The sequence below is a fragment of the Canis aureus genome, chromosome X (assembly GCF_053574225.1).
Source record: "Canis aureus isolate CA01 chromosome X, VMU_Caureus_v.1.0, whole genome shotgun sequence".
In the NCBI taxonomy this organism is placed as follows: Eukaryota; Metazoa; Chordata; class Mammalia; order Carnivora; family Canidae; genus Canis; species Canis aureus.
In genome coordinates this window covers 65,394,192-65,408,957 of record NC_135649.1, presented here as the reverse complement: position 1 = coordinate 65,408,957, position 14,766 = coordinate 65,394,192, and the positions used below count along the sequence as shown (strand labels likewise).

The window sequence follows — 14,766 nt, the reverse complement described above, 5'->3', positions numbered from 1 at the left end:
TGTTTGATTATGGTTTTCTTAAGCTATAGAATCTGAATAAAAGGTTATGTGATTTGAGGTCTTCATTTATTTGGCAGTAATATATTCTTTGCCATTGCCAAATAATGTACCTACTAGCAGTAATATGTCATATTGTATTTACTTCAATGTGTGCAAAATTCACCCATTTTGAATTTATTTGAAACAACCCACAAATTCATTGGGTAATAAGGGACTACTGATATTCATTAGGCATATTGGTCGGCTTCTAGGCAAGGCTTACCAATTCATCCCAGATACTTGGTTGTCTAATACTTTCTGAAAAATAAATTTCAAGGCATTGCCTAGAAACCAATGATAGTCTTTAGAAGTTCTTTGTAAGTCTAAATTTTAATCTTCTGGTTACAATAAAATCTAATTTCAGCTTATTAATCCCACTGTCTTTGAGAACCCTGACATAAAAAATGTTATAACTGAGATTGTTCATACTTAACATTTACAAAGCAGTTTACTCTTATATACTTTTACTCCCATATAATTTCATGCTTGCTAGCTAACAACAAATCTGTAACACATCACTAAACTCATCTCCTTTTATAGAAATTGAGGTTCAGAGAAGTTTACTTACCAAAGACCACAGAGCTAGTAAATGATAGAGCTGTAACTGCAACTCAGACCTTCTGTCCCTAAATCCCGTGCTCTGTCTCATTATGCCCCACTGCAGAACCAAGAAGCAAAATCTAATCTTATTCTTTATTATATTGATAAATCTGAAAGCCATCAGGAAAAAAGTGCTTGGAATCAGAATTCTAGTGTCAAAGGAGCTTAAAAATCATGCACTGTATTTTCCTTACGATGAGTGATGTTGAGCTTCTTTTCATGTGTCTGTCAGCCACCTGTATGTCTTCTTTGGAGAAATGTCTATTTATGTCCTCTGCTCATTTCTTAACTGGATTATTTATACTTTGTGTGTTGAGTTTGATAAGTTCTTTATAGATTTTGGATACTAACCCTTTATCATGTAAGTCATTTGCAAATATCTTCTCCTATTCCAAGGGTTGTCTTTTGGTTCTGTTGATTGTTTCCTTCACTGTGCAGAAGCTTTTCATCTTGATGAAGTTCTAATAGTTCATTTTTGCTTTTGTTTCCCTTGCTTCTGGAGTTGTATCTAGATGCAATGACCAATGTCAAAAAGGTTGCCTATGTTCTGTAGGATTTTGATAGTTTTCTGTCTCACATTCAGGTTTTCACCCATTTTGAATTGTGTGTGTGTGTGTGTGTGTGTGTGTGTGTGTGTAGTGTAAGAAAGTGGTCCAAATGGATAAAGAAGTTGTGGTATATATCTACAATGGACTATCACTCAGCCATCAAAAAGAATGAAATGTTGCCATTTGCAATGATATAGTGGAGTTAGAATGTATTATGCTAAGCAAATAAGTCAGCCAGAGAAAGATAAACACCATATGATTTCATTCCTATGTGGAATTTAAAAAACAAAACATGGGGAAAAAGAGAAAGACAAAGCATGAGACAGACTCTTAACTATAGAAAACGAACTGAGGGTTGCTGGAGGGGAGGTGGGCAGGGGGATGGGTTAAACAGGTGATGAGTATTAAGGAGGGCACTTGTTGAGATGAGCACTGGTTCTTGTATATAAGTGAAGAATCACTAAATTCTACATCTGAAACTAATATTACACTGTATGTTAACTTGCTGGAATTTAAATAAAAACTTAAACAATCAAACATTATGACCACAAAAGTCCTTGAACAGACAAAATAATCTTGAAAAACAAAACTGGAGGTATCACAATTCCAGACTTCGAGTTATATTACAAAGCTGTAGTAATCATCATGGTACTGGCACAAAAATAAACACATAGATCAACAGAACAGAATAGAAAGCCCAGGATTAAATCCACAATTATACAGTCAATTAATCTTCAAAAAAGCAGGAAAGAGTGGTCAAAAAGAAGAGAGATATAAACCAAGAAACAGTCTTTTAATAACTATAGAGAACAAATAGATGGTTACTAGAGAGGAGGTATGAGGGGAGAATTGGTCAAATAGGTGATGAAAGAAAAAGAAATCATACATGTGCAACATCATCTAAAGAGCTCAAATCCCAGCAACTGCATTGATGCTACTAGGAAGGCTCTGAACTGAGTTGAGCTTACAAATGACACCACACTGGTGTGATTGAGTTCACTGACAATATATAAGAATGAAGATAGAGAATTTTGGCCTCTAGATAAAACAGCAATTGAATATCAAATTTCTCATTAAGGAGCTCAACTGAGCGAATAAGGGAGTTATAGATTGAAAAGTAAAAGACAACTGCAGGTCTTTTACTGCACTATAGATAGCTTATCTAGTTTTGGTATTAGGGTAATGCATTTGACAAGGTACAACATCCATTCATGATAAAAAAAAATTCTCAACAAATTAGGTTAAGTGAAAACATCCCTCAACATCATAAAACCAAAAACTAATATCCTCAATGGGGAAAACCTGAGAACTTTTTCTTTATGATCAGGAACAGGAATGTCCACTCTCACCACTGTTATTTAACATAAATGTAAGGTGTAGCTACAGCAGACAATGAAAATAATTGAAACATATCCAAGTTGGCAAGGGAGAAGAAAATCTTTCACTATTTGCAGATGACTATTTGCAGATTCACTATTTGCATGCTATATAGGAAACCCAGGGGACACCTGGGTGGCTAAGTAGTTAAGCACCTGCCTTCGGCCCAGGGCATGATCCTGGGGTCCTGGGATCAAGTCCCACATCAGGCTCCCTGCATGGAGCCTGCTTCTCTCTCTGCCTGTGTCTCTGCCTCTCTTTCTCTCTCTGTGTCTCTCATGAATAAATAAAATCTTTTTTAAAAAAAAGGAAACCCAGAAGACTCCACCAAAAAACTGCTAGAGCTGATATGTGAATTCAGTAAAGTTGCAGGATAGCAAAATCAACATAGAGAAATCTATTTGCAGGATAGCAAAATCAACATAGAGAAATCATAGAAATTATTGCATTTCTATACAGCAATAATGGAGGAGCAGAAAGACAAATTCAGAAAACAATTCCACTTACAATTGCAACCAAAATAAGAAGATAACTAGGAATAAACCTAACCAAAGAGGTACAATACCTGTACTCTGAAAACTAGAAAACACTGATGAAAGAAATTGAAGAGGATACAAAGAAATGGAAAGATACTCCATGCTCATGGATTAGAAGAACAAATATTAAAATGTCTATACTAACCAAAGCTATCTACACATTCAGTGTTATCCTTACCAAAATACCACCACTATTTTTCACAGAGCTACAACAAACCATCCTAAAATTTGTATGGAACCACAAAATACCTCAAATAGCCAAAGCAATCTTAATAAAGAAAAGAAAAGCTGGAAGCATCACAATTCTGGGCTTAAAGTTATATTACAAAGCGATAATGATCAAAGCAGTATGGTACCGACACAAAGATAGACACATTTGTTCTATCTATCAAAAGAACAGAATAGAAAACCCAGATATGAACCCACAAATATATGTTCAACTGATCTTGAACAAAACAGGAAAAGATATCCAATGGGAAAAAGACAGACTCTGTAACAAATGGTGTTGGGAAACCTGGACGGCGACATGCAAAAGAATAAAACTACAGTACTTTCTTACACCAAACACAAAAAAAATAAATTCAAAATGGATGGAAGATTGAAATGTGAGACCTGAAACCATAAAGCCTAGAGGAGAACACAGGCAGTAATCTCTCTGATGTCAGCCATAGCATCTACTATTTTTAGGTACAGCTCCCGAAGCAATGGAAATAAAAGGAGAAATAAACTATGGGGACTATAGCAAAAATAAAAAGCTACTGTACTTCAAAGGAAGCAATCAATAAAACTAAAATGCAGCCTAAGGAATGGGAAAAGGTATTTGCAAATGACATATCCAATAAAGGATTAGTATCTAAAATATGTGAAGAACTTATACTCCTAAATGCTCAAAACTCCTAAAACAAATAATCCAATTAAAAATGGGCAGAAGGCATACACAGGCATTTCTCCAAAGACATCCTCATGGTCAAAAGACACATAAAAAGATACTCATCATCTCTTATCATCAGGGAAATGTAAATGAAAATCACAATGAGATATCACCTCACATCTATAAAATGGCTAAAACAAAAAACACAAGAAACAAGTGTTGGTATGGGTGTGGAGAAAGGGGGACTCTCTTGCAGTGTTGGTGGGAATGCAAACTTGCACAGCTACTGTGAAAATATTATGGGGGTTCTTCAAAAACTTAAAAATAGAACTACTCTATGATGCATTGATTGTACTACTGAGTGATCACCCCAAAAATACAAAAACAGTAATTGAAGAGATACATGTCCCCATATATTTACTGCAGCATTATTTATAATAGCCAAAATTGGAAGCAGACTATGTGTGCATTGATGGATGAAGATGTAAATATATGCAATCAAATATTATTCAGCCCCAGAAAAGAATGAAATCTTGCCATTTGCAAACAAAATGGATAGAGGTAGAGAGTATAATGCTAAGTGAAATAAGTTGGTCAGAGAAGGATAAATACCCTATGATTTCATTCATAGGTAGAATTTAAGAAACAAAACAAGGAAAGAAAGAAACAAGAAACAAAACAAGCACAGGAAAAAAAGATGAAGATAGGCAAACCAAAAAATAGAGTCTTAACTATAGAGAACTAATTGGTGATTACAAGAGGGTAGTTAGTTTGGCAGATGGATGAAATAGGTGAGGGGAGTAGCGAGTACACTTATCATGATGAGCATTGAGTAATTGTGAATCACTATATTGTATACCTGAAACCAATATACTACTCTGTCAAGTATATTGGCATTAAAATAAAAAACTTAATAAAATGTGTAATATAAATATTATATAATTAATGAATTACAATTGTTAATCCCATGAAGTGAGAATAAAAAGTGGCTATATAAAGTGGCTACATAAATACTTACGGTTATGTCTGAAAAAATAATGTGAAGTTAAATGTTTGTTAAGACTCATCTTTAGCTTACACATTTTTAGTGGAAAATTACTTAATCTCTTTACAGTGGTAGTATAAATTGAAGATTAAGCCAGATGGGGGTGAAGAGTGAAGAAGAATACGTAAATATATTGCAACTGTGATGGTGAAGGACTTATCCCTTTAAATTTCCTCATGGTACCCTTACTCCATACCTTGAAGAGGGAATGAATTGTGCAGGAAGACAAGGTACCTAGGACAACAGTAATGAAGCAAGAGCCTGGGATCACTATGGCCAATAGCATGGTTACTTCTGCCTTTCTCTATCATAAATTCTGGTAACTTACAATTCCTGTGCTACAGCCAAAGGGGCCACTGATATGTTCTGCTGTATCTCTGGATAAGCTCTGGGTATGCTTCCTGAAAAATACCATCCTAAACTTTCCATTTAATTCAGTATTCCTGGGAAAGTTGTTCAATTTATAGGCTTTTATGTAATTGACTTTTAGATAGAAAGAAGGATACAATTCTGACCAATACAATTTACAATACTATCTTACCTTTTTCTGCTGGGCTCAAAACAGTTACTGTAAAAAGAAAGAGAAAGTTAAAAATTAGTGATATTTTAAAACATTTTCATTTCCCTTTTTAAAGATTTATTCATTTATTTACTTATTAGAGAGAGAGAGAGAACAGATGGAGAATGAGTCTTAAGCAGACACAAACTACCAAAACTGGAACAGGAAGAAATAGAAAACCTGAACAGGCCAATAACCAGGGAGGAAATTGAAGCAGTCATCAAAAACCTCCCAAGACACAAGAGTCCAGGGCCAGATGGCTTCCCAGGGGAATTTTATCAAACGTTTAAAGAAGAAACCATACCTATTCTCCTAAAGCTGTTTGGAAAGATAGAAAGAGATGGAGTACTTCCAAATTCGTTCTATGAGGCCAGCATCACCTTAATTCCAAAACCAGACAAAGACCCCACCAAAAAGGAGAATTACAGACCAATATCCCTGATGAACATGGATGCAAAAATTCTCAACAAGATACTGGCCAATAGGATCCAACAGTACATTTATTTACTTATTAGAGAGAGAGAGAGAACAGATGGAGAATGAGTCTTAAGCAGACTTTGTGCTGAGTGCAGAGCCTGATGTGGGGCTCGATCTCTTAACCTTGAGATTAGGACCTGAGCCGAAACCAAGAGTCAGACACTTAATCACTACACCACCCAGATACTCCAAATTAATCCAAAAATTTTGAGCAATTTATTCAATGGAATACTTTAGGAAACAACTAGCCTGCTAAGATGAGGGAAGGCATGGATGATTAAATACATCCTTTGCTCCTTCTTCATCTTAAACCTAAGAATTTCTACTCATTTATCAATATATAACTAGATTTTTTAACAGACATATATAACTAGATTTTTTAAAAATCCCACCAAATCAAAACTGTTGAGCTATCTAGGAGCTTAAAAGCCAATCAATTAGGAGATGACTATTCATTTTCTCAAAGTATTCACTGGAAAGATCTTTAAATATCACGTTTCTCTTATATATTTAGAGTTGATTTAGAGTGGAGGTTGCATGATAGCTCAGAAGTCAAACTGCCTGGTTTTTAAAAACCCAGTTGCACTATTTTGTGACCTTAGGCAGGTTCCTTACTTCCCTAACTTACTTACCTCCCAAGGTTACTTGAGATTCAAACAAGTTAATGCATGTAACTGCTGTTTAACATCGTGTCTAGCACAAGGCAAGTATATAATAAATATTAATACTTCTTATTTTTGAACTATGATTTTGTATAATATCACAACTGTAAGAAACTTTAGCAATTATCTGGTTTATCTGTCTCATTTTACAACTGGGAAAAAAGAACTAGAGTAGTACCAAATGATTTGCTCAAGGTCATAGAGTAAGTCACTTGTAGAGCTGGGACTAAATTCTAGCCTCCAAGGCCTTTTTCATGTACTGTGTCTACCTTTCCCAATCATTCTTTGCTGCCTTATATGATATATACATAATTTTTGACAGAATGATATTTGAACAATGAAGCCTACCTATCTTTAGTCACCACCATCTGTGTCATTTATATTAGGTGTTAATGCAAAGTGAAACTATAAGGCATGCCTTTCAATCTTGAGAAACTATTGAATTAAGATGGTTTTCAGGTTCGCTTGGGTGGCTCAGTCGGTTAAGCATCCGATTCTTGATTTCAGCTCAGGTCATGATCTCAGTGTTGTGGAATCCAGTTCTGCGTCGAGCTCCATGCTGGGTGTAGAGCCTACTTGGGAGTGTCTCTCTCTTCCTCTGCCCCTCCCCCCCCCACTTGCATGTGTTCTCTCTCTTTAGAAAAGAAAAAAAATAATTTAAAAAATACATGGTTTTCAGACACAATGATAAATACTTAATGTCAGAAAAACATAGAAAAATCCTAACAGAGAATGATACTATATTCTAGGGGCTATTTCCTCAGGTCATTCATCAGTTATACTTTGTATTTCTCTTCATTTCCAGGTCTGTTTTTGTAGAGTCTTAAAAGTTTATCCTTTTAATCATCATTTGAATGAACCTTGTTAAAGCTATTCTATGTTATTTGTGCAAAAATCTGACAAGGTAATGTCCTCTTATTTATAATACACCTGCCTGGAGATGGATATTCTTTTTTTTCATTTCCAGTTAAAAAATTCTGGTTAAGAATGATTGAAAGAAGCATATATTCTCCTTTGACAATACAAATGGAAATGGAAACAAGAAGCCTTGGTGGATCAACCTAGGATTCATGATTTTGCACATACATGTGGCATGACCGAATCAGTTGAACTAGGCTCTGAATTGGGTTAATAACTTCTCATTAAAATGGAGTGAGAGAGAGTAGAGTTGCTTAGAGACCAATCTTAATAAAGACTGGCTGATAAATTGATGTTTGGTATATCTCTTTCTGCCTCTGTGGCTGAACAATCACTGGTAAGCAAAAAGTGGAGGTCTGCACTACCATTTGCTTGACCACTTGCTGTAATACTTGTGGGTGAGGGAAGGCAATCATTCAGTGCTTTGAAGATATCAGACTGAGACAATGTGTGCACAGAAAAATGAGTGGAAACGAGTGAAGTCTCTGGGGGAAAACAGCTGTCTTTAAGTAATCTTATGTCTGTCATGGTGTAAATGGGATTGGTTTATATGACTCAAGAACTGTGGATAGAAACAGAATTAATGGGTAAAAGCTGCAGGTCAACACATTTTAGCTCACTATAAGAAAAAATGATGATTTTGATGATGATGATGATGACTATGATGATGGATTGGCAGCATTGGAAAGGACTGAGTTTCCCATTACACACATTTGGAAATGTTGCACAGGACACTTCCACATGAGTTAGGCATTTGACTGTTAAAGTTCCTTATATTCCTAAAATCCATAAGGATGAAATAAGCCTGAGGGGAAAAATATATTCTTGCAAAATTCCCTGTTGGAAGTTACACATTTCTGAAGAAAAAAAGAAGTGCCTTTATTATAAAACATTGGGGGCACTTATCTTAGTAGTTCTGCTTTCCCTTTAGTGATCTTTGTAATATTGCCCTTCTCACTATTAAAGGAAGAGACTAAGAATATGTCCTTATTTATTTATTTATTTATTTATTTATTTATTTATTTATTTTGTCAGTCATATTTAAAATGAAAATGTTATTACTTGTGCTGTTTAATTTTACGTGTCAACTTGACTAGGCTAAGGGACACCCAGATAGCCAGTAAAATATTATTTCTGGGTGTGTCAGTGAGGATATTTCTGGAAGAGATTAGCATTTAAATCAGTAAACAGTAAGGATCACCCTCACCAATTTGACATGAGCATCATTCAATTCTTTGAGGGTCTGAATAGAACAAAAATGTGGAGAAAAGGCAAATTTGTTGTCTGATTGACTTAAAACATCTATCTTCTCTTGTATTCAGACATTGGCATTCCTGGTTCTCAGGCCTTTGGACTTGGATTAAAACTTATACCATTAGTTCCCCCAGTTCTCACGCTTTCAGATTTGTGCTGGAACTACACCATTGGCTTTTCTGGGCCTCCAGCTTGAAGAAGGCAGATCATGGGTCTTAACTTCAGTAATCACCTAAACTAAGCCCTCATAAGCTAAATCCCTTCCTATAAATCTCTATATATCCTATTAGTTCTGTTTCTTTGAAGAATTCTAATAGAATGCTAGAACACAGATGAAACTCAAAAATTTCATGCACAGTGAAGAAGTCAGATAGAAAACACTGTATATATTGTACAGTTTTGTTTGTATGAATGTCTAGAAAAGGTAAGTTTTAGAAAAAGAAAGCAGATCAGTGGTTGCCTAGGGCTGGAGGTAAAAGTGAGGTGCTGCAAATGGGCATGAAGAAACTTTTTGGGGTGACAGAAAAGTTTTATAACTATACCAGGTGATGGTTGCAGAGTTCCATATATTTATGAAAATCACTGAACTTAATACTTGCAATGGGTGGATTTTATAGTAATTTATACTTTAATAAAGCTGTTTTAAAATAATAAATAAAATGAAAATGCTGCAGTTGTCATTGTAAACTTTTACAAAATTGATCTTTTATCAAGAAATCTCTTGGATATGTAAATGTACACTTAGTCATTCTAGGAGTAACTTACCAGGTATGATTGTATAGTGATGTGCTGATATGTGTAATACATCTGCTTTGTTCCTTCAAATTTTAGCTCACTACTGGGATGTTAAATACTTGAAGTTATCATCAAATAGATTTTTGCACTGTTTCTCCTTTTTTCTTTCTTCTAATTACTGATTCTTAAAACTAGGTGTGGAGAAAAGGTATGGAAATGTGGAGTGCATGCAAGGGCTTTTCATCACACACAACTAGTGTTAAAATCAAAGCATATCTCATAAAATTTCTCTAAGTAGATGCATACTGTAGGGTTGCCAGAACGGGAATGTTAGAATAACCCTAATTTGAGGCAAGTTGGAGATGGTCAACAAATGTACTAGAAAGGACATGGAAGAAATTCTACAACAGTGATGTCCAATAAAAATATAATGCAAGCCATGTAATTTATTTTTCTAGTAAGAACATTTCAAGAATTTAAAAAATACAAAGGGAAGTTAACTTTAATATTTTACTTAGTCCAATATAATAAAAACATCATCATTTCATCATGTTATGCACATAAAATTATTAATACTTACATTCTTCTTTTTGTATGAAATTTTTGAAAGCTGGTCTGTACAATATGCTTCAGCACATCTCAATTCGGATGCCATATATCAAGTGTTTAATAGCCACATGTGGCTAGTGGCTGCCATTCATTGGAATACAAGTCCATTTGAGCTTTACTATCTAATTTGGTATTATTTTAAATAACATTATTTATTGTTTAAAAATAAATAAAGTAAAATATTTTTTATTATAGTGATCCTAAAGTTTCACGTGGTTTTAAAGTAATGTATTCAATGTCAAGATGAGTATATTTGATACCTACTTTTTCCATTAGATGTGTCTTAGACTTTAGGTTAGGAGAGGGAATAGAATTCAAAATGGAGAACCTAGATACATTTCTCATTATGTTCTGCTTCCTGAGAGCAAACTAACCACATGAGATTTCATTTACTCCTTTGAAAAAGTTACTCATACTAGGCATTCGTTTACTTTTTTGGCAGCCATTTTCAAACCTGATGATTTCAATACCCACCGAGGGAACTGATAAAAACAGATTATAGGACCTCCCTCATATAAAAAATCTCTAGGTGAAGGTAGAGGAATTCATACTTAAAAAAACTCAGTAGATGATTCTGATTATCAGCCAGGTATAAGAACTACTGGAGTTATTTTTGATGTTTGGTTTGATATCTTAGTAGTCAGGTGTGATACATTTAACTGTTTTGCATATGGATGACTTACACAACTATTTTAGATATGAGAATACAATGATTCACATAGGCATTCACATAGACTTAAATGAGTAACTTTTGCTTATTCAGAAACTTGGTTTCCAGAAAATATTCCTTCTGTGTTTGGGTTATTTTTTTCTTATTAGTGTTAATTTCTTCTGAATATTTTTGAAGGATTTCTTGTTTCTGAGTAGAATTATTTCCTGGACCTTTTTAAATCTCAAAATGGACAATGTTAATCACCAAAATAGCAGAGTAGGGAATTCCTAGGTTTTGTTTTTTCCCAAAAAGTTATAAATGAAGTGATAATTGTTAGAATCAACTTTTGCAGAATTCTATTATTTAATAAAAAATGTACAATAATCAAGAGGGAAAGTTAGTGAATAAAGAAGCTTTTACTTTTTGGTAAGAGAATGTTGTGGCATTTTAAATTTCCTGCTTACCATTCTTCATATCCAAGAACAGGAGGGGCTGTGAGAATAGACTGGTGCAGGTTTATAAATGCCAGAAGTAGCAGCAATACAGACCTTACTCACAAAGAATTGTAGTTGTGAGTGTTGATGGTCTGACAGCTACTTCAAAAAGTAACACAAAGCCTTCCCTGGCTTTTATTTGACTCAGAGCATTCCCAGGTCTGAGGCACCTTCCTGAGTCGCCTTTGCTGAAAATATTTATAGGCACAGGTATTGAATGCAGCAGCCTGGGGCAAAGGACAACACTTGAGACTGGCAATTAACAGAATAAAAAGCATAGGAAGGAAGAGATCAACAAAAGAGATCAGAAGAATAAAAATAAAATATATAAGTGAAGAGATACAATATAGAGAAAGCAACCAAATAGAGATCCTGGAGATGAACAGGACAATCATGAAATGAAAAATTTACTAGAGGGATCCAACAGCAGATTTGAGCAGGCAGAAGAAAGAATCAGTAAATATGAAGACAGGTTGACTTAAATTACCCAGTCTGAAGAGCAAAATGATAAAAAAAAAAAGTGAAAGAAAAATGAACAAAGCATATGAGACTTGTGGCACACTGTCAAATATACTATCATATGCATAAAGGGAGTTTAGAAAGAGAGCAAAAAAGGGGGGAGCAAAAAATATTTGAAGAAATGATGACACAAAACTCCACGAATTTGGTAAAAGACATGAATCTAAACATCCAGGAAGTTCAATAAACTCCACATATGATAAACTAAAGGATATACACAATCAGACACATTATAATCAAACTGACAAAACCAATACCAAAGAAAATATCTTGAAAGCAGGAAAGGATAAGCAACTTCACATACAAAAGTAATGAGATTAACATATGACTTCCCCATGGAAACCATGGAGGGCACAAAGCAGTGAGATGTGATATTTAAACTGTTGAAAGAAAAAAGAAAAATATCTGTCAGTCAAGAATTTGATAAATAACAAGAATAACCTTCTTTTTTAGATTATTTATTTATTCATGAGAGACAGAGACAGAGAGAGAAAGGCAGAGACACAGGTAGAGGGAGAAACAGGCTCCATGCAGGGAGCCCAACCCGGGTCTCCAGGATCACACCCTGGACTGAAGGCGGCGCTAAACTGCTGAGCCACCTGGGCTGCCCCAAGAATAACCTTCAAAAAATGAAGGATAAAATAAGACAGTCACAGTTAAACAAAACATGATGGAGTTCATCCTTGGTAGAAGTGTCCTTTAAGAAATAATGGAGTTGTCCAGGAAAAACCAAAGGGTGCTAATTATAATTCAATTCATTAAAAGAAATCAAGACTACTGGTAAATATAAATGTAAAGCCATAAATATTGCATTTTTGCTTTATAGTTTTATGTGGTATATGATTTAAAAGATAAATCCATAAGACAATAAGGATAAATGTATATTAACAGGCACACAGTGTATGAAGATGCAATATGGGAAAGTTACCAACATAAAGTGGAGACTGGAGCTAAAAAGGAGTCGAGTTTTGTATACTGTTATACTAAATTGATATTGATTCAAAATAATTATTTGAACCTAAGTATCATAAAATTAAAATATTAATTATATTACCAGGGTTGAGCACTATGAAAAAGACTAAAAAAATATAGAAAATGAAATTACATAAACTAAAATGAGTGCAGTAGAAAGAATCAATTAAAAAACAAGGATGAAAAAATAATAACAATGAAGTAAAAAAATAAGCCATTACTACATATATATTAGAAAGGCAAAACTCTAAAATACTAACACCAAATGCAGACAAGGATGTGGAGAAACAAGAAATCTCTTTCATTGCTGGTAGGAATGCAAAATGATGAAGATAATTTGGAAGACAGTTTTTCAAACACATCCATGTAAATAACAACCAAAAAAGACCTAGGGTCACTATACTAATAACAGACAAATTGATTTTAAATTAAAGATTGATATAAAAGATGGAGGAGAAAGGGAAGATGGCAATGGAATAAGATGGCTCTAGGCTGTCTCATCACAGGAAGAAAACTAGGTAACTATCAAATCATCCTAAACATACCAGAAACCAAACTGAAGACTGAAAGAACAAACTATACAACTAAAGGGAGAGAAGAGACCAAATTGAAGGTGGGACATATGGACACGTGATGTAGAAGAGAAAGGAACTGCAGATATTGCAGAGGGAATGGAGATGTGGTTGTGGAAAAGGATGAGAGAGAAAGAAGAGCACACAGGGCAATGCACAAGGAGAACATTTCCATAAAAGCCAATGTCTTGGAAAAGGAGAGCAGTTGAATTTGATGAGTTCTTACAAGCAGCAGGGCTTCAAGTTTGGAATTTTAAAGGTCAGCAGATTTGGCCGGGGTAGAGCCCTGAGGGAACTGTCCTGCTCCAGGAGAAAAGGTAGGCAAACACCTGGGGGCAGACAGCACAGAAACAGTGATTTGAAGAGCACCTAGTACAATCTTGGGTGGGTGGGGAGAGATTATTCACTCTTCTTGGAGTACTTCATTGGGTGGCAGCATCCATAGAGATCTCTGGGAAGAAACAAACTGGCTGGTGCCATTTCCCTCCCCCATCCCTCAGCATAACACAGATCCACATGCAGGAAGCAAACCAGTGCCAACACTGACTGCCTAACTAGCTTACACCGAGACCCACCCTGCTGTGCTCTGGCTAGAATGCCCTTCCCAGTCATTCTGGCCTCAGTCCCAATGCAATAGGCATCTCCCCCAGAGGACAGCACAAACTCCTGACCCCACCACACATCCTAACCAGAGAGTTCTGCAGGGCCTCAGTCCTCATGGAAGTGGTGTCAGGTCTCATTTCACAAGCAGGCCAGAGTACCCCTAGTTAAAACCCACAACAATCAGGCTGGGGACCAAACACTACACACAGCAAGCAAGGAGAGCCTCCACAGATGACTGGCCTGAAGGATAGAGTAGACAAAAGACAATAGCACAGTGCAAACAGTACACATCAGAGACACTCCCTGAAACATCAGGCCCCAGACACTACATGACCTCTTCATAAGGCCATTACTTTCAGGAGCAGGAGACATAATTGGCTTTTCTAACACAAAGAAGGCAGAGACTTAGACAAAATGCCAAGACAGAGGAATTTATCTCAAAATAAAGAACAAGATAAGGCTATGGCCAGAGATGTAAGCAAAATAGGTATAAATAACATGCCTGAAAAAAAAAATAACATGCCTGATGGAGAATTTAAAGCAACAATCATAAGGATACTCACTGGTCTTCAGAAAAAAAAAAAGAAGAAGACATCAGTGAGACCCTTACCACAGAAATAAAAGAGTTGAAAAAATAATCAGTCAGAGATGAAAAGTGCAATAAATGAGATTGGAAACAGGCCTCATGCAATGAACAGCAGGCTGGGACAAGCTGAGGAATGAA

The 14,766-nt window shown here is 35.4% G+C and overlaps 1 protein-coding gene across 4 annotated transcripts in view; it reads right to left on the bottom strand.

Moving 5' to 3' along the window:
* ZDHHC15 (zDHHC palmitoyltransferase 15) overlaps positions 1–14,766 on the bottom strand; it is a 167,956-nt gene that overhangs the window by 126,226 nt on the left and 26,964 nt on the right. For all 4 annotated transcript variants that reach the window (XM_077887401.1, XM_077887402.1, XM_077887403.1 and 1 more), the window contains exon 2: positions 5,558–5,584. In XM_077887401.1, coding sequence (XP_077743527.1) covers positions 5,558–5,584 — 27 coding nt within the window. The remainder of the gene's footprint in view (positions 1–5,557; positions 5,585–14,766) is intronic.